The sequence below is a fragment of the Dysidea avara genome, chromosome 1 (assembly GCF_963678975.1).
Source record: "Dysidea avara chromosome 1, odDysAvar1.4, whole genome shotgun sequence".
NCBI lineage: Eukaryota > Metazoa > Porifera > Demospongiae > Dictyoceratida > Dysideidae > Dysidea > Dysidea avara.
In genome coordinates, this window is record NC_089272.1 from 21,838,881 (window position 1) to 21,859,912 (window position 21,032).

Below are 21,032 nucleotides of genomic sequence, written 5' to 3' on the forward strand. Positions count from 1 at the left end.
CGGTAAAAAAAATAGACACGTAGCTATTAAGGAATGCAGTGGTTCATATTTAAAATAGCTTCTTAATGTATTTATCGGTGGACATTCATTTGTGACTTTCATCTATCGGAGCACGGTTTTTTTCTTTCAAGATGTTTGCTGTAATACTCATATTTGCAACATTACATTTTTCTGGTGAGCTTCATACTCTACGAGAAAAATCAAGAAACTAGTCTAAATACAGTGTTGTAACGCAGTAGTTTTCTTTGTAAACTATTCAATAGGCCATACCATGTTAACTGTGCTTTTCAGGTGCGATCGACGAGATTTGTAGCATCACGGAACACCCCACCAGCCAGGACGTAGCTATTACTGAAAGTGTGACTTTGACGTGTTTACCAGGTAACGATGGAAGAGTGGTAGATTGGCTCTTCGGTCCGAACAGTGAAAGCATAGATCGCTCTAAATATCAACTGACTAATGATGCAAGGCTGCTATTCATTGAAAATTTCAACCCATCGTATGCCGGCATTTACAGATGTGTTGTAGAAATGAAGGGCCTTGGCAACTGCGTTTCTAAAGCTGCTACCTTGAAGTACTTGGACTGTGAGTTTAGTAACATACTATGAATTTGTTGTAGTCATTGGTTTTATAGCTAATGCCGGATTTCAAGTAGATCCACAAGACTTTACTGTTTATTCTGGTGACAATCTTGCAGTGTTTAATTGTGCATACAGGGAAACAGATTATTCAATAGTTCCTAATATAAGATGGAATTTACCACCAAGGTTGCAAGATGATGCATCTGTCACCATCTTTAGTTACAGGTACACAAGTTTTATACAGATATCAAATGCGACTCTATATGACTCAATCACATTGAGATGTTTCGTTCAACTTCCTGGGCAACCACAGGACAACAGTATGATGTATAGCAACTATGCTACATTGTTTGTATCAAGTAAGGATCCTTATTAATTTTACTGTATGCTAACATTCACAAGATTTGCAAAGTTCATTGGTTTGCGTTTTATTTATCACTGAAGCCCATTTGGTTATTTGCTATGTAGCTACCATTTGTATGCCATGTCATAGATCGTATATTCTTTGATCTATGGCCATATGATGTTTTCAAATCTTTACTCGAGATCTAACTGCATAGTATAGTTTAGTTATTGTAGTTGGCATGGAAACCGGCAATCAAAATAACCACAGGAAAGCATTTGTTGTCCAAGCCGGCGCAAACTAATAATTATTATAAAACACGAAATTTTACGTGAGAAAACAAGCGAAGCGCGTGGTGTCGTCGAGCGTTTCACAAATCAGTTTGAATCCTACCTTCATCTTCAATTCGCGTGCCATACCTTCTCTGCCGGAACCACGCACGCACTAGTCTTCCCTCTGAGGCCAGAAGAGTGTCGAGAGAAAAAGAAAAAAGGGGGGCGCCTCCTGTTCTATACACGTACGTATTAGCATAATGGCGGAACAAGTGATTTTACATTGTATTCGAGGTTTTACACGTCCAGTACTTTTAACCGAGTTGATGGAGAACATTAAACTGCATAAAGAAAAAGAAGTCAGTGCGTGTGTCTCGGAAATGTGCAGGAAACAGAAGTTGTGTACTAAACGGGTAACTGAGAAGGAATGTTTAATTTGGGAAAATAAAGATGGTGATTCTTTACTCCCACTCGTGAATGTTACACCGAGGAAACCTTTTAAAATCCCTCGTTCCAGTAATTCTACACCACAAAGAAACAGTGAATCAACAGACCATGTAATGGAGGACATAGAGGCAGCTAAGGAGAAACTCCATAGTTTGGAATGTGAAATAAAGAAGTACTCGAATTACAAGGAAAAACTGCAACTTCACATTAGTAAACTTCATGAATACAATGAAATTAAGGATTCTGGAATTGTGTTGATTGGTAAACTTGCAGAAGTAGAATGCTTAACAACTACAGATCTTTATGAGGCTTTTGACTTGCAACTTGAAGATTAGTTGTACATTTTTTTAAAATTCAGAATTAGTGCTATTACTACCATACTATTATAGAAAACGGTATGCATGTGCGTGTGTGTGTCAGCGTTGAAAGTGGGCAGGGTCAACCGGGTAACATTTTCTCCAGGTCATCCAGGTCCGACCTGGTTTACAAATTATCCGGGTATGACCCGAATTGGATCATGTGAGAAACGAAATTGTTCATTTGACGATGTGGAAACTTATAAATGCTAGTCACATAGCTCTTTCGTGAGCCACTCCCACTTATCGCATTACAAACATACGCTCAGCCACACCCATTTATTAGTAAGTGCTGTCTGCAAGCTTACGTGGAGCCACGCTCACTAATCAATTATTGTACGAGTTGTATATTATAGTCTCTTGTGAGTCACACCCACTTTAATGTCGGGAAATTGTAATACTAGGTATACACGAAGCCACACCCAATGTCTGTAAACTTGCAGTAGCTATGTGGAACCAAACTCACTGACTGATTTTAAATTATAAACTTATCGGCTTAGTTATCACATAACTGCTTTTGTACTCAACACGAATCGAACGCTCAAAATGTAGTTTCGCTAGACTACTCGAAACATAGCTCTTATCACATGCCTCGGCTTTAATTAATTTGGATCTTCCAGGTCAGCAGTAGTGACCTGGTTTCAATGCTGGTGTGTGCGTGCGTATGTGTGTGTGTGTTACATACAGATGGCAGTTATGCAAGTGGGAAAATGGTGGAATAAACAGGTGTCTGGATACATGTGCCATATTAGCTGTCTGGTTGCACAATGGCAAAGGGAAGTGCAGCTAGAATACGCACTATGGTACTGATGAAAGCTAACCACCTTGCATTATAAGATCCCTAGAAAAAACCTTACCCTAATTAGGAGGCCTGCCTGTTAGTTAAGCATAGCAAGCATATACTGTATTATCTTGCTGTCTTTGTATGAGTTTGGTTCTTCATGCGACCAACCCATCATGCCATAAGCATGCATGATTATATAAAACTAGTGCATTTGATAATTATCACTAGAAAGCAACAGTACGCCTTTGTGGCTGTTTAACAAATCAACCAGTTAGTTATAGGGACATCCTTACATATGTCCACTTTGTCCAGTTTTGTGAGGAATGATGGGGAACATGTGACAATACTCTATATAATTATTTACTTCTGTATATAGTAAAAGTATAGTATGTCATAGCTACATTGTTTATTGGTTGCTCATTGGTTAGCTATCCATAAATTTATTATTGTTGAAATACATAATATTTATTCAAATGCTAAAACCATTCATAATTTGGAAGCTATTCCAGAGTATCCGTATGGTAATATTTCTGGAGGAGTGACAAAGTCTGGGTATATTTTTTATTCTAATTGCAAACATTTAATAGACCTAACTTGAGATTTCAAGGATACAGTGTAGGTGCATGTTTGTCAAAACTGACCTACCGATAATCTTACTCCATTAACTAAGCTGTGTAGTACATACATGGTACATTGGGAGAAGTTGCAAGGGGCTTACCCACACCTTCACCAGGTGTACTAGTCTTTGTTGGATGACACTTTAAACAATATATAATAGTTATTGAAATTCTAGTACTCATGGCTATTACTTGGATTAATTGTAAGCCATTTGTATTGATTATGGGAAATAGTTGAAACATCTTCCTGTAAAAACAACAACAGTCTTTTTAAATAAGTAATTACATGTAGACATCTATCATTGTGTAGTGTTTACGTAAGTTGTACATGTTTAGGTGACCCACCACCAGATAATCTATCACCATTTTCCAGTGTACCCCTAGAAACCATGTATCTTAACAAAGGAGAGACAGTTATAGCAGGATGTTCCCAGCGTGTACCAACATTCAGTATTCCAATTTCTTGGGCTTTTGAAAACAACACAGAAATATGGTTGAGAGGCATTGATGTTGAAGTTTTTAACTCTGAAATTCCAGTATCTATATATGGTGATTTTAATTTATTGGTGGATAGCAGTCTATATGATTTTCATAACACAACACTTGCATGCCAGTTTCACTCGTTTATTCATGGATTCTTGCTTAACCCTGTAACTTTCTTAGTATATGGTAAGTTAATACTTACACTCAGTTATATATAGTAGTGAATGAATGTTTGTTTTGATAGATACACCCATTGTTAACAATGGCGTTGCACCAGAAAATTTTGAAATCATTAAAAAGGAGAATGATGCCACTATGTTTGATATTTTAGTTAACAAAGATACTTCAGCTTCAGTGCAATGGTTTTATAATGGTACAGCACTGAGCAGTGATGGTGGAAATATAATGATAGAAAATGAAGGTGCACCAGAGTTTGATTCTACAGTAGTGTGGATAGATGACAGAGATGCTACTTTGACTGTGACCAACATCACCTGCGATGATGGTGGATTGTATCAAGTTGAAATTACAAACCCGCTTGCAACAAAGCTGTTTACATTTCACCTCATTGTGGTTGGATGTAAGTATTACATTTATACTACTGTGTTATAATAAATCACCCATTGCCTTCAAAAGGAATCCTTATATTCCCATAAAATTGTACACTGTTTAAGTAGGGATCACCCCTATAAGTGCAGCTACAGATATCTACTTCTAGCTCTTACAGCAGTGTTAAGTGCTTTAAATAGTTTTTTTGGAATCTAAATATGTACATTCCCTCTAAGGAAAGTGTTGATACGGAAAATCACCACCCATTATATGTGAACACCTGCACATTCTAACAATTGTCCTACTATATGTATGTCTGTTTGATAAGAAACAACATGAAAAAGAGCAGAACCCACTAATTTTTATCAGTAATAATGTAATATCTCAACTCATATCCTGGAACCCCCTAGCTGGCTTATATACAGTAAGCATTTAGAGAACTTTAATTGACCAAGTATGATAATCACTCACTTACAGTATCTGAACCCCTCTGATGATAATCTGGGTTCAGTACTGTAACTGAAAAGAGCTGTACAAACTGCAAAGGTTCGACTACTCTAATAGAACAATCATTTTTGAATCAACTGACATTTTGGATATCTGGTGTTCAGGTTATTTAGAATGTACTGTACTTGGTATGTAAATTTAACATTGTTTATTAGGTGATCCTGAACCTACCACTTTTACATCTGAACCTACCACTGAATCTAGTAAGTTCACCACTATTATAGCATGTATTCCTATATGCAACTTAATTCACTATCAGTATATATGTAGTTCATAGAAATTACATGTAATTCACCTCCTAAGACCTAAAATGCCCTTACAGCACATGACTTTGTACATGATTTGTACACAAACAATTTATTTGACAGTCAATATCCTTGCAAAAATTTAAAGGCATATGAGAAGAAGAAAAGCAAAAGCGCATCTGCAATCAATCTAATCATTACAGAAAGATACAGATAATTCCTGTTACAAATGTAGGGAAGCTATCATGCACTACTGCAAATCAGTACCTAGGGAAGAGAGATGGGCACAAAGAAACACAAAGGCGATTCCATGGTGCATGCATTGTACATGTACATACTTTGGTAGCACCTGTCAGGCTGAAGCAGTATCTGTAACAACCAATCGGAAATGTTTTGAGTCATACTTATGGGCTTGCTTAACCTATCAAATACTGCCAGTTGGTGCCATAAAGTTATTTGTGTGGCAGGTTTCTGGTCAATGTTTTTTGTGAAGCCTCCATAATTTCTACTATACTGTGTGATAAAGTTTTGTACAGGCCAGTATTGTAAAGTAGTTATAAACCTATCCTGTGCAGATCTGAAAATATTATTTTTATCTTTTTTCTACATTTCAAATACTGTACATATTGCAATGAAAAGTCCCTAGACAATCGAGGCTGGCATTTATTGATTCTTAGAGAAAATATTCATTGTAATTTTGACCAAGCAGCACTTATGATAATCACAGTAGAGCCTCACTTATCTAAACCCCTCTGGGTACCCTAAAATTCAAACTACAAAACTTTAATTACTCTAATAGAACACTCACTACTCTAATAGAACAATCATATTTTGGTTTTCAATTAACCAACATTTGGATAACTAGTGTTCAGATAATTAAGGATGTACACTGTACTTGGTATTTACCGCATATATAGTCAAGGGTTCATAAGATTAAAGTTTAAGAGTTCCTTACTACACTTATTATTGTGAACTATTGGTAAAATTTAGCATTATTTATTGCTCTTATTTACTTTCTGTAGCTAATAATGGAACTGCTGCTAGTAAGTTCACCACTATTAAAAAGCATGTATTATAGTACTATATAAAGCTAAAATGCTGTGTCTGTCTGTCTGTCTGTGATCAAACTAACTCCTGAACCATAGCACTGATTAACCCAGGATTTACTGCATATTAATCATCATATAGCTGGCACCAATAAGTTTATTTAAGGAATTTCTAGCACTTCCAGTTCTCTGTACAGATTTTAAAATCTGTTATTATTACATTTCTGTAAACAGGGTTTTCAAGCACAGTTACTTTGCACATAGTGGATTGCCCGTTGTAGTACACTGCTGATCTGCATTTGAAGGCACATCCATTGGTATAGTTACATGACGATTTAATCCTCTAAGGTGGAGAGTTCTAAAGTGTCACAACAGAATAACATCCTCTTCACGTTTTCTGACACACTCCACTCCCACACTTTGTCAACAATTCACTTCAAACTTTGCAAGCCTATTCTTCATCCAAAATAATGTACTATAAGGGGGATTTTATTATTAAGGAACTAACCTTGCATCCAGTAAGTTTCATGGTGAAGGCAAAAATCACAACATAAGTGCGGAAAACTATACATTGTCATGCCAATGGTAATGACGTTAGGATGCATATAATATTTTTCTTTTTTGCACAATGCACAATAGTTGAAAGTGATGTTCTGTGTTTCTGGAACAGGAAAGAGGTAGCTATAGACTCACTGTGTGATTTCCCTGAAAATCCAGTGATATGCAATCGGTCTAAGCTAAATATCAACAAAATGATCAGGCTTGTACAGACGTTGCATACTCTTGTTTGACAGACCTGCCATAGGATTACCATGTTTCCTGAAATTCAGCTACAGGCATGTAACAGTCTAAGCATAAGCATGTGAGCTTGCATGTACAGACTGTTGACACATTTAGCTTTGTAACTAGTGTAGAAGTATGTTATATGGTTTGGTACTGTTGCACTCTTTTACTTGCGTGTTGTCTTTGCTGCACAGTAATGGGTGATAATGATGACGATGACAGTTTCCCCTGGTGGATCATTCTTATTATTATATTGCTCTTGCTATTGCTAGTAGTGCTAATTTTGCTCTGTTTATGGTGCTGGAGAAGAAGATATGTTAATTATGATGCAGAGAAATTAGGTACATAATTATGCTTACATGTACTCCTGTTTCAAACAGGAGTAAATAAAAAACTAACTCTTAAATATAAATTTGTTTAGAACTGTTCATTAATCTACTATCATTTGTACCACTAGGTCTTATATACAGTAACCAATAGTCACATTGTTAGGATTAATCTTTTCATTAGTATACAGTAAGTTGTACATTGTATTTCATAATTATAACCCAGAGATGAATTATTGGATGACTGAAAAGTAGTGTGGCATCTTCAAAGGACCATGTGGCAGTATACTGTATTTATTCTCACCTAAAAGGAGAATAAATTTCATGTATTACGTAGTCACAATTAACTTGTCTTCCATCATCTTATAATTAAAAATTACCTAAAATCTGGGCTTTTCCCCACATACAGTAGTGTTATGTGAGCACCAACACATTGTTCAGTGTTAAATAACATGCATGTATGCTATATAGTACAGGGTATAATTTTATTTATGATGTTGATGCTGTCATTTTCTCTTATGTTTGCAGAGCAAAAGTATCACAAAGAATATGACGTGTAAGTTTCTATGTGAATTGACATTGTAATGAAAATGCATCCCATAAACAGTGCACATTTTTAGTAGGGCTGGGATGAGTATTAAAATTTACCTTCAAACATTCGCTAATAAAATGTTCAAACATTCGAAGCTTCAGTGTTAGCTTTCAAGTTACAGGTTTTCTTGTGTTTATGCACATCTTCTTGAGTTTTATCTTTCTATACTTATTTAGTAAGTTGGTGTAAGTAGTGTATTTGTAAGCATTTGGAAAGTGCATAGCAGCAGTACTGATTGATGCAATCAATCAATTGCAAATGGGCGTGTCCGCTATACTGCAATCATGCATACAGGCTGTAGATAAACACCAACTAATGGCTAAAAGGACGTTTTCCTGCAATATCTATCACTTTATGAGGTATTTTAAGGCTGCAACTATGGTAGCAAGCTGAACTGTGATGGTTTAAAAGTGGGCGTGGCACACAAAGATTGATCACGAAGAGACGAACATTGATCACGCAAGAGGAATAAGCAGCTGCAATAAGGATAACGACGTTTATTTGTAATTCTTTTGTAGGCTACGACAGCATTACAAAGCTTCAAAGGATACTTTTATAATTCGAAGTTTACTTAGCCTTCGAACCCATGAAACATTCAAAGCTTCGTCCCAGCCCTAGCTAAATGTCACGTTTATTTGTGTATGTATTACTGGATCTGCAAAACCCTAGTATACTGTGTTTTTGCACACAAGGAAATTTCTCAACTCTGGGTGAGTTAATGCTGAGACCATCACCACAATCAGGGACGTAGCAACAAAAATTTTAACAGAGTGAGCTACAGTGTAAGAAGGGCGGATACAATAGCCCTTAGCATGCAAAAAGCATGAGCATGCCCCACAAGAAGTTTTTGAAATTAGTCTAATTTGGTAATAGTTTTGGAATTCTGCTTGAAAATGCATCCAACATTTTTTTGAGTACTTATCTGCTCTATTAGAGTAGCTGACTGCTCTATTAGAGTATATTGATCTGCAAGAGTGAAGAGACTAACCCCCCTCTAAAGTTAAAATGGAAGGGCATAGCCTCCCCTATTGCTATACCTATGGTCACAAACCTTGAGTATCATTACAGTGTAATTGTGTTCATCATCTGACCAAAAGGCTGTTTTTCTAAAATGCACAAAACACTTGATAATTGTACAGTGTATGCTCACTTTACTTGTTAACACTAATAGGTACTACTGTATGGTAACACTGTATATTGGAATCATGGAGGTTTGGCACATTCTTGCTACTCCAAACCCTTCCAATAGTTTCCATGAAATTATAGAAAGATTGATTTTTCTATTAACTGACTGACTGACCGACCAACCGACCGACCGACTGACTGACTAACTGACTGACTGATGCCTCAAGCCAAGCATGTCCTGACAATGGAAAGGATACAGGTTTTGATTACTCACTGTTTGCCATTACCTCATCCCGAAACTTGCCAACTGGAATATGTACAATACAGAAATCGTAGCCTTGCCTTTATCCTCCTTTGTGTCTCAGTTCTTTTCGCTGACAATGCAATGTCTCAATGTGCGATAGCATGATATGGCTTCCCTTGGTTGTGCTGGCGAGCCATTTTTGTTAACAACTGGATTGATTGCAGTGACACTTCTCATACTATAGTGAAATTGTGAAACAAGAAATTATGAATGATGCCAATGTACTGTAGGTATTTTCCTACATACTTCAAACAGTACTGTTTAAGTAGGGATCTCCTTAAAAAGGGACACGAACTGCCTAAAGTTCTGCCTTTAAAAATCATCCTAGTAACATCTTATGCGATGAAAATCACCTTTACGGAATAATATTAGTCCATCTAACATCAAATACTGTACAGCAGAAAATACTTACAGTACAGGCTGCCGGATATAGAATTTAAAAGAAATCATCAAAACTTGAATTTTCATCTGGCTGCCCTGCCCTGCCCTGCCTGCCTGCTTGCTTGCTTGCTTGCTTGCCTGCCTGCCTCACAAGGCTAGAGACCAACTAAGTAGTGTGCAGTCACCACTTTACGTCAAAATAACAAACTCACCAGTGGCATGTGCCTTTTAGGGTTCTAACGAGTGTATGCCCTCTGTGCATTGTCTTTCCATATATCTTTAATCAGGCTGGTCGTTGTCTTCTTCATGCAATGAAACCATAATTGAGGCATTAATTTTCACTATCAACACTTTCCCTGAACAGCACGTTTAGATGCTTTAAACATATTTAAAGCATTTACGAATGGTGAGATGCCTGTAACTTAACTTCATGATAGGTAAGACCATGCCTATTAAAACAATCTTGGTTGATTAATAATGACCAAGCACCAAGACCACACCTCTTAATAATCCATTTAATCAATCACGATGACACACCATGCCTTGATCTAGCTGTATTCATAAGCTACATGTATTATAGCACAATGAAAATATGAAATAGTGACAGACCCCTGGTAGGTGAAAGGCTGACTCGAGATACTTTAATACAGCAGTCACACTAATAGAACAGTCACAAGTGTATGGTTGTATCAAGAGTTAATAATAGTGGTAGGGCACCACTATTATTAACTCTTGGTTGTATGCTATAACAAAAATCCAAACAAACTAATATATTAAAAATTAAAATGAAGTGGGGATTAGAGATGCAACAATATATCAATATATCATTAACTCTTGGTTGTATGCTATAACAAAAATCCAAACAAACTAATATATTAAAAATTAAAATGAAGTGGGGATTAGAGATGCAACAATATATCGCGTATCGTATTGTTTTAATATGATATCGCTGTATCAATACGCAGTCAAACCATATCGATATATCATGTATTGTGATATATCGACATATTGTGGCTTGTTAACATGGCTGACAATCAAAATATTGTACATTGTGGTTAAACTAAATAGTATGTAATGCTTCTCACAGAAAAAAACAGCCCACTTGTTTCCCTTAAAAATGACATAGACCATATTAAGACACCACTTTGAATCGTGCAATATATCGCTGTATCGTGATACACCAGAGGCAATATATCGCCAGAGGCAATATATCGATACGTCTACATACTGTATCGTTGCAACTCTAGTGGGGATCCAAGCGATAAAAAAGTAATGAAACAAGACATGAAGGTAGGAAAATCCTTACTTTGGCATGAACAAAACATTGTTATAACATGCCAATGAAGGCATTTTCCATCTGAGCTATGCAGTAATACCATCATTCACCTCTTGTTTCACTACATTTTATTGCTTGGGTCCCTACTTCATTTAAAAACTTTAATACACTATTGTGTGCACAGTAGCTCAGTTGAAATCCCGTCATTCATATTATCTTTATACATGTAATTTGAATCCCCTATATACTTCATTTTGATATTTAAATAATTGTGGCTGTTCTATTAGAACACCATACATGGCTTTTGTACTAGGATGACTGGTTAGAGTGTTCAAATAGTTTGTAATATCTATTACACATCTGTAAGAAAAGAATGTGGAAAATCAATGCCTGGATAAAGTCTCCTTTATGAAGATTAGATAAAAGGTACTGTATGAAGGCAAGACGTAAAAGACATTGCATACTTCAGTTAACCAGATATCGAGATTTAATCGAAAATCAAGATTATTTTTTAAACAGTAATCTAGATTATCAGAAAGGTAATATCGCCCAACACTAATTTGGTTTAGCAGATCCATACCTTTTCATGCAGTATGATAATCTTCACCTTTTTATGTGTGTATTCACTTAGAATGAGAGGAAGTCCAATAGATTCTACTGTTTAACTCCAAATTTATGGTAAGGTTATAGTCTATAGTGTCATGGTTGGTACATCTTAGCATGCAAATTAATAGCACAGTATATTGCTTTTCCTACGAAGTTATGAGAAGATTATTTATACTTGTGCTTAAGTTTTTAAGTTTGATTAGGTACTATTTGCAAGCCTATTCTCAGAGTGTATAGCTGTAACTATTCTGTTTATGATTATGACACTACTGGAGATTTCGTCCATGAAAATCAAAAAAGATGTTCAACCTCTGAAAAGTATAGTTTTCATTGGGACAGATTTTATTTTCATAGCAATTTCATAGATAAATTAATTTTAGTGAAAAAGTTGATGTTATACTACTTCTAAAAAGCATGCGCCATGCAGTTAATACAGTACTTTCCCATTCTAATTAAATAGGCAATTAATCAACCATGTATATTTTATTCCTGCTATTGCTGTTATTAATTCAGCTAGATAATTGGATTTGTAAATACCGTAATTTAGTGTATTTTGTAAATCATGAATTAATTTATAATTCATGAATTATTTTGTAATTCTGTAATTACGTTGCTACTGTACTGTATGTGCTGCCAATGAAGCTTAACTATAACAAACCACTTTAAACAAATTACGCACAGACGTATCTTCTCAACTGTTTTATAGTGTATCTTGTGTTTTCTCACGCAAATTGTCTAGAGAAAGCCTTGAGGCTGCCCTTCATTTTCGTTCGCATTAGTATGGGTAATGCCTTCCTTTCAACTTGAAAGAAATGCAATCTGTGGTAGCCTAAGAGGCCTTCAACATTGTTTTGAAGTTGTTAAACATCTATAAAACCGAAAGGGAAGACCGTTCACAAAGTGTCGCCATACCCATATTTCAGACCACCGAGAAGAAACCACTGCAAAGCAAAGTTTATGTGTGTGGAAGTTTAATACAAAGCTTTTAATTCTTACATCCTTGGCTGCTGTTTACAATTAACAATTTTGCTCACATGGACAAACATGATAGGTACATACATGTAGATAGGTACACACACTTTTACAAAAACAATTTCAATAAACCAGGCACACGCTCGTGGTTTAAAAATTACCACTGATAAATCTGTGAAACTGTTTTTCATGGAATTTTCATACACTGTAGGTAAATTTTCATTAATTTGCCTAATTAATTAAAATGCTATGAAAACAATAAAAACTTTACTCTGACTTTGACATTTTTTTCATTGGATTTTCATGGACTAAACTTCCAGTAGTTTATAATTGCTTCTAACGTTTTGTATGAATTGGCCATGTTGTCCTGTGACCATATACAAAATCTATTGTAAATGAGTACCTGTAGGGTGTACTGTTTACACACAGCAATGTACTTTGTTTTCTTTTCCTTCTTTCACAGATATCTACATGTAGTTGCTCCATTCTCCCAATTTTTTTACTGTATATAACATTACCTATGGACTACACAATATGTATTTTCTTTTATGCCATTTTCCCACTATACGTATACTGTATGGTTGGTTGTATATAACAAATATATATTTTATAACCATTATTAATATTGTGAGGTTACACTGTACATTAGCGCATGTAAAGGCATGTGCCTATGTACCAGGAGTACATAAGTGCCACATGTCACACATAAGTACTGTCAAGCTATATAGTAAAATACTCTGTTGCAGAATTCCTTTAACATTGCCTTATGGGTTATTCCATACCATATCAACCAAAAAAATCCGGACTCCTTCAGATTTTCATGAAATTTGGCATAGACATAGACTCTACTAAGAGACTTTCTCACACCAAAATTTGGCCCATTCTATTGATCTCCCTTTAAGATATGACCGCTCAAAGTTTATTAGAAAATGTTACAGCAGCTTACACAGGTTTAATAAAATGGCCATAACTTTGTCAGTGATTGACACAGAACCTTTCTGTTTAGATTTTTGGAATGCTTATTAAATTATCTTTCAAGTGATACATAATTCATTATAATTACTCAAGGAAAAGGTCAAACCACAATATGACTTTCCTTTGATCTTAGTTTTTTCAAAAACGGATATTTTAATTGCTTTTATTTTTGTTCAAATATTATTTAGAGTCCATGTCTATGCCAAATTTCATGAAAATCCAAAGGGGTCCGGATTTTTTTGGGTTGATTTGGTATGGAATGACCCTTATGTAAAATTCTCCTTCATTATTATTTTTTGTCAAATTTTCGTACCACATGTATTATCTCTGTAAGTATTCTGTACTCTAAAAGAGTATTTTGAATAATGTTGGATTAAAAAGGTTTGTCATTATAAGTGATGCATAAGATTGTTGGGTGTTTAGAGTGTGTGGAATGTAGATTAAATACACTTCCACACATCCACTGAACGCATGTATAATAATGCCAAGGGAAATATATAGAGTACATGGTATGCTGAAAAACCCCACCCCCTTTGGATTTTTACTACTATATGGTAGAAGCTACAGGACAGGGGAGGCCTAACCTAAGAATTGAAATACTCTAATAGAACAGTCAATTACTCTAATAGAGCAAGACCAAGTGTACTTTTAATTTGTTATCTCATGCATCGTACCCCAAGCAGTTGCAGCCTACTGAATAATATTAAATGATACTATATTATTGTGAAAAATATATATTTGACTAAAGGTGTTCTATTACTACATATAAAATCATAAATGTAGTTAATGAGGGCTATTACACCTGTTGTTAATTTTGCTTGTTACTGTACGTAGTGTCTGGAAACCCCCTGGAGCTGCCCCTGATTTATCTATTAATTTTCGTTTGAATAACTCGGCAAACTTATAGCTATGTTCCTTAATCCATTTTAGGGGATGTATAGGTTTGAATTTCTTTAGGGATAGCTATAAAGTACAGTATAGTAGCTGTACTGCATGCCTATTTTAAGTCCAAACTTCCAAAAGAATAACAGCAGAATAAATTTCACCATCCCAATCATACACTGTAAAAGCTGAGGTATCCACAGGTCATAAAAATTGTCCCAATACGGACACCACTGTTACAAAATGGTGTTCGTACTGTATTTGGACATTTTGGTGTCCTACAGACACTTCAGTGTAAGTGATCTAAAAGTGGCATTGTCCAATCCTGGCCAAAAGTAGAGTTGCAACATACAGCTATAATATTTCAATATCAGACCTCTTGAATGATTCAAGAGCCATATTATTGTGCTGTTGCATGCTGTGCCCTCCTGCCAGACAGCATTTGAATACTGCTAGGTTAATTACAGTACAGTATTAAAATAATTGCAGTCCTAAGGGCCTACCACTGGTGTTAAGATGAAGATGTGCAACGTATAGTCATGGAGAATTATCCTGTATGAAAACCTACTGTATGTACTTGTATCAGACATTTAACTTCCATTTTCTTTTCCCTCCCCACGATAATTTGTCACTTGTGAAATCCTACCTGAATGCAGTATTCATTTGCATAGCTACACCTTTACACTAACCAGTGCATGTTAAGCATTATGTCATAATACTGATGAGCATTCATTATTAATTGAATTTTAGAGCTATACCTATTATATTGTTTTAGCTAATAACTCTAGTTTGATATAAACATACACATATGCAATGTACACTGTAGATAGTAAATTAAAAATCTGCCACAGTACCTCATATCCGCATTTTACTAATACCATTATAACTGACATGGACAGATCCAAGGTGGGGTGTATCATGACCAGGGTAGTTAATAAGGAGGGGTGCACAGTCCCCCAGAAGCTATGTATTCATTTAGTATGTTTCATAACTGAAAATTGTGATATAGTGTAGCAAATATCTAAGTCTCATAGTAATAAGTGACAGTCATGAGTTCAGTTATGGGCTAAATTGTCAGTATAGAATGCAAAGGACCAATTAAGCTAGTGCATGTATGCATTTATACAGCTATTAAAGTGTGTCCATAGGTTGGTGTAAAGTGTGGAGGGTTTTTAATAGTGTTTAGCTAATACATATACCAGCATGTGGTGACTGTTCTATTAGAGTATTTGACTGACTGCTCTATTAGAGTATTAAAAGGTTGGCAATGCTGCATCTGTATTGGCAGCATTTCCATTGACACAGGATTGGCCAGGAAGAGTTTGTTTTTCTGCCCACAACTTCAGTGACGCAATTAAGACTTTCCATTTCTTTTTATTTGTAATTGTAATGTTTCGACGGATTCCACTCAGTGAGACACTGATTTTCAGTGAAGCCATGCATACAAGCAACTAACCACATACATACACACAGACAATAATGAAGGTGGTAAACTATTCCATATAACAGCTCCTCTGTAAAAGAAACTTCGCTTTCCAAAATTGTTATTTATTCTAGGAACAAAGAGTCTATTGATGTTTCGACTAATATGACCTGTGATGTCTTTTGAGTAGCAGAAGATGTTATGAAGATAGGAAGGTGATTATCAATGAATAGATTTAAAAATCTGTACAGCTGTATGAAACCTGTGGTGCTTCATCAAAGTAAAAGAAAACTTGCAATGATACGATGATGGTAATTTTTAACAAATTTGGTGTGCACTCTTTCAAGTATTGCGTAAACTTAGCTGTAGTGGGGAACCACAATAGTCAAACAATGGTAAGACAAAAGCTGAATAAAACAGACTAAGTATTATAGGTGTAATGTTCTATGACAGAAGATGGATGAAAGTCTTGATCTAACTCTAAAAACTATATTAGTAATGTGTAAAGACCACAATAATGTAGGGTCAATTATAACACCAGATACTGAACAGAGTCAACTTAGTTCAAAGCTGTACCCCCGATTGAAACATTACCTGAAATCCTTTATTGGCTTCCAATAAGTATAGCAGTAGACTTCACAACATTAAGACATAAATAAGAACTACTTATCCATTGAGCCACTTTATTCAAATCAGATTGTACCTGTGCCTTTACAACACTTGGCTATAATCAAGAGTTCATAAATATATATATTATGAACTCTTGCTATAATGTAGTTCAGCATCATCAGCATACAAATCTAGAGTCGAGTAATTAACGACTGAAGGCAAATCATTAATATACAAAGCAAACAGAAAAGGACCTATAATAGATCCCTGAGGCGCACATTGCCCCAATCAGACAAATTACCATTAAACACAAATTGTTGCCAATTTGAGAGATAGTCACATTACAAGACATAAGATGCTCCCTGAAACAATAACACTTCAACTTAGAACATAAAATTGTATGATCAACTGCATCAAAGGCCTTATAATTAGCCAGATCCAAAAACACAGCTCCATATATATATATATATCTTGTGTGGAGTAGCCAGAACGAAAACATGATTGATGGGGTGTCAGTAGATTGCATTTGTTAAGATGTGAGACCGTTTGATCATACAAAAATTAATGTGCTCTATGATACCTTGGATAAAGTAGGCAACACAGAAATTGGACAAAAGTGAGATAAATTAGTACAACTAGTGATTTACTTTTGGCACTGGAGCCACAATAGCCTGTTTCTATTGACTAGGAACTGAGGAATTCTCAATACACTGTACTGATTTATTGAAACCTTGCCATAAAAGGAGAAGCTCTAACAAACCGAGGGGAAAGACCATCAGCTCCAGTAGCTTTGTGAACATCTAGGTTTTCAACAAGGGATGACACCGTTTCAACATCAACACGAGAAAACTGCAAAGCTAGGAGGTACAGGTCCATTAAGGAATTTCTCCAAAGACTCACAAGCTGGTACACTACTAGTCACATTAGCAATTGTCTTGTGTGGAATTGACAAAAGTGTCTATTGAACACATCACAGCAGTAACCGAAAGTTATATATTATTAGCCGGTTTGGAACTTCTTGGCAAAGATTGAAAATGTCTCCAAAGTTTTCCAGGATCACTGAAAGGTTCTCAACTGAAATATATTGTTTTAGCTGACTGCAGCATGGAATTTACTCTGTTACAAAGAGATTTATATGATGAGAAGACCCAGATTTCAAGGCTTTCCAGGGGCATAGCCAGGATTTTTTGAAGGGGGGTTCCAACAGCAGTATTGATCATGAGTTGCCAGAAGCAGTGGTCTGGGGGCTGTCCACTGAGAGACTTAATGAATCAAACTCAGCAAATTGCAATACGTATTTATGCAAAAAGTACATTAACTATAATTCATTTAAGTTCTCCTGGGATGAAGCTAGTACTATAGATAAAGCTACCTAGTGGAAACAGACAGCATAACACATAATAGTAATCTGTAAGTTATTTCACTGGTATAGGAACCATAAATCCACTGATACAAATGTCATGGTTTAAGTTACAATCAAAACATTATAACTATACAAAATATGCATAGTATGAATTCATTTGCATAATGCACTTGTCAATTTCATGCCCCACCCCTGTACGTCCCCACACCCCAGGTGGGGATTTGACATTGCTTCTTATCCCCACCCCTGGGGAAATTGACAGTTGTCCAATTCACTAACCGATGTTTGGTAGTTGGATTTCTAAACAATAAAATCGCACTTGCCATAATTTTACTAGCTACAGGGCAGGTTATTACTAGTCGCATGCATGAAATATGCGCTTAGTCATCCTTGAGGTGTTGTCAAATCCCCTACTATGGGGGTGGGGACATAGTGGGGATTTGACAGCCGATTTTGCCCCAGTAGTGGGGAATTTGACACCACTATTTGTCAAATCCCCTGTCTTCCCCCACCCTCCCCGGGGGTGGGGCATGAAATTGACAAGTGCATAACACTAGTGATAAATTACTGGAGTTCTATATCTTAAACACTGCACATGTTACCTCTATAAATCCTTCCCTGAGAGATGAATGGTACAGCTTAATCAATTGTTGTGCTGTGCCATTACACTATTTATTACTACTCATTTTGTCCTGCCACACTAAATGGTGTGTTAGGGAGCGAGTCCTGCCTGCAGAAGTCTAAATTTTGCAGGGGAGTTCCTGAACCCCTTGGACCCCCCCCCCCCTCCCTACGCCCCTGCTTTCCTATGAGCAATATCATGCAGACAGCGTGCTCTAGTAAGGGAAACATTGGATAGCCAGGGACAATATAATCCTTTTGACAAACTCCAGCTCAACTTTTCAAGTGGTACAAGTAGTAAAGTAAAACCATAGGTAAAAGGTTCAAGTCTAGATAAAACATCATCCCAAATACTGAGCTATTGTCACATAAACTGACTCTCCTCCAGCTTATCAGCTTTTGAAAATTTCTAACAGAAATTATCCTATGAGATGGAGGATTAGCACAAATCCTCCTGACATAAAGTGACTATCAATCAGATGGTGATCACTGCCGGCACTAAAAGGATATACTCTTGTCTGCCGGAGTATCAGGAACACCGGAACACCACGAAAAGACCAACTATCTCGAATTTTGCACGGACTTTACTTTTGGGGAAGGGTGGGTGGGAGCACGTGCCCCTGTGCTTCGCCACTGTGGCGATCTTGCCCTGGCGATGTGGTGCCCGTACAGTACATGTCCGTAGGGGTCCCTTGGATTTTGCCGCCAAACGAGCTACTCACGTGTTTCAAGCTCACGCGACTGTGATTTACCGAGTTTGTCACTAAGTTTGTCAAACGTCAGTTTTTCTGTGGTGCTGCTTCGTGGAGATGGATGGTTTGGAATTTGTCTTCGTAACTTTACCTCCCGCAAATGGCAGTGATGGTCGTTGTACCCCTTTATTGAATGACACGGATTTGTCAGATGGTCGCATTCCAGTTGTACTTGGTATGGGATCTGTTGTATGGCTGGTAAGGGTATTAATGTACGTGTATCGTGCACGATGTACTGGGCTTTGATCATGCATGGTCTAGAGCACATGTTTGCATGCGCTAGAATGGCCTGAGGTACGGGACCTTAAACGGCAGCATGCACATACAAGGGGGTGACACACAGGCACTCACTGTAGGTAGATCTGCGACCGCGGTCAAAGTCTAAGTCAAAAGGTCAAGGCCACCAAATTCGTGCCAAGTCAACGGTCAAGGGTAAAAATTTCTGACCCACAATCGAAAATATCGTCGCTAGGTCACCGGTCAAAGATTGAAAAAGGCTCTTAGTCAAAGGTCAAGACTTTGACCGTGGTTGCAGATCTCCCTACAGCGCGTACCTATGTGGCACCCCCTTGACATATACACGTACATACACATCATCTCCTTGTAGCTCGTTTTAGGCATAGCATATTTGAACCAAATAGTGCCTGACCATTATTAAATGTGTTTTTGTATTAATTGTTGTGCATGTCCTTGTGTGTGTGTGTGTGTGTGTGTGTGTGTGTAGTCTCGCATGGCCAGACTGCGCTTTTTTCTCTTTGTAATTGGGTAGGGAGAAAAAAGGGTCTGGAACAGTTTGAATCCCACACTCATCTTGGCACTTCCCAGATAATTGGGTGGTGTTAACCAAAGAAACATGATGCATTTTCAAATAGTAGCCGCTTGCGTCAATCAATTCCAGCGCGTATTTATAAACCAATCAATGTCTAAAGCTTCCTTTGAGGCTATGATAGAATGAATCGATTGTTAGTTGTTCAGGTAAGTTAATTCTTTGTTTATTGTTGTGCTGTGGTAATCTTATTACAACGGAGTTTAAGTGCACGGGTTGCATACTTGTGATGTAGCCTTGTGACGTGGCAAGACAAGTGTGGGATTTGAACTGTTCCAGACCCTTTTTTTCTCCCTACCTGATGACAAAGAGAGAAAAAAAAGTGGTCTGGCTACGCGAGACTATGTGTGTGTGTTGTATTGTAATTGTATGTACTTGTATGTATGCTCCTGCGTGGAAGAACGGTTTATATAGTGAACGTAAGAGCTTAAATTTTATTAAAAAACCAATCAATCCTAACAGGTAAACTGATAATACATAAATAGAATTAGACATGGTCTTGGCAGCATGTACTGTGCATTTGTTTTTTGGTCATTGATGGCCATACATGTCAACAAATGAAGCCATGAAGACATTTTACACAACACTGAATTTTACCTTTAGTTCTTAAGAAATATCGTACAATATGATACGTGTAGTACTGTATGGTAGGGACCACAAAGGTTTGGGCGTGGCCCACGAAAAAACACAAACCAGCCTCAAATTTCCCTGACGACGATGAGCCGTATTGGTCAGGTAAACTAGGCCCAAACAAGCTTTCAGATGGACTTGAAACACTTTCAACAAGTTGCTACGGAATTTAAAAAAAGGAATTTTCTACTGACTGCTTGACTGACTGATGCCTTCAGACAAGCGTAACTTGTTAACAGCTAAAGCTACAGGCTTGATTTTTTCACTGCTTCATCGAACATGTGTCTTTTGGTATACCGCAGTACGTACAATGCATTCTTCATCATAAAGTACGATAGTTACTGTATAGTAGGGAC

At 36.8% G+C, this 21,032-nt stretch overlaps 2 protein-coding genes across 2 annotated transcripts in view; both read left to right on the forward strand.

Moving 5' to 3' along the window:
- Nucleotides 1–15: 15 nt before the first annotated feature.
- On the forward strand, nucleotides 16–13,231 carry LOC136259172 (uncharacterized). Its single transcript, XM_066052620.1, has 11 exons — nucleotides 16–174; nucleotides 292–585; nucleotides 635–940; nucleotides 3,737–4,069; nucleotides 4,128–4,463; nucleotides 5,095–5,142; nucleotides 6,207–6,227; nucleotides 7,208–7,354; nucleotides 7,868–7,895; nucleotides 11,649–11,695; nucleotides 13,059–13,231. The coding sequence occupies exons 1-10, from the start codon at nucleotides 132–134 to the stop codon at nucleotides 11,680–11,682; spliced, it is 1,590 nt and encodes a 529-aa protein (XP_065908692.1). The 5' UTR covers nucleotides 16–131; the 3' UTR covers nucleotides 11,683–11,695; nucleotides 13,059–13,231.
- Nucleotides 13,232–19,192: 5,961 nt separating this feature from the next.
- The window catches only part of LOC136259196 (calcium permeable stress-gated cation channel 1-like), a 132,282-nt gene continuing 130,442 nt past the window's right edge, over nucleotides 19,193–21,032 (forward strand). The window contains exon 1 of the mRNA XM_066052678.1: nucleotides 19,193–19,418. Within this exon, the coding sequence (XP_065908750.1) occupies nucleotides 19,278–19,418 (141 nt within the window). The 5' untranslated portion in view covers nucleotides 19,193–19,277. The remainder of the gene's footprint in view (nucleotides 19,419–21,032) is intronic.

Excerpts from the sequence above, each read along its gene's own strand:
- LOC136259172 (XM_066052620.1), top strand. The coding sequence starts at position 132 with ATGTTTGCTGTAATACTCATATTTGCAACATTACATTTTTCTG. Across the intron at positions 4,464-5,094 it reads TCACCTCATTGTGGTTGGAT|GTGATCCTGAACCTACCACT; the intron begins GTAAGTATTACA and ends ATTGTTTATTAG. Across the intron at positions 5,143-6,206 it reads TGAACCTACCACTGAATCTA|CTAATAATGGAACTGCTGCT; the intron begins GTAAGTTCACCA and ends TACTTTCTGTAG.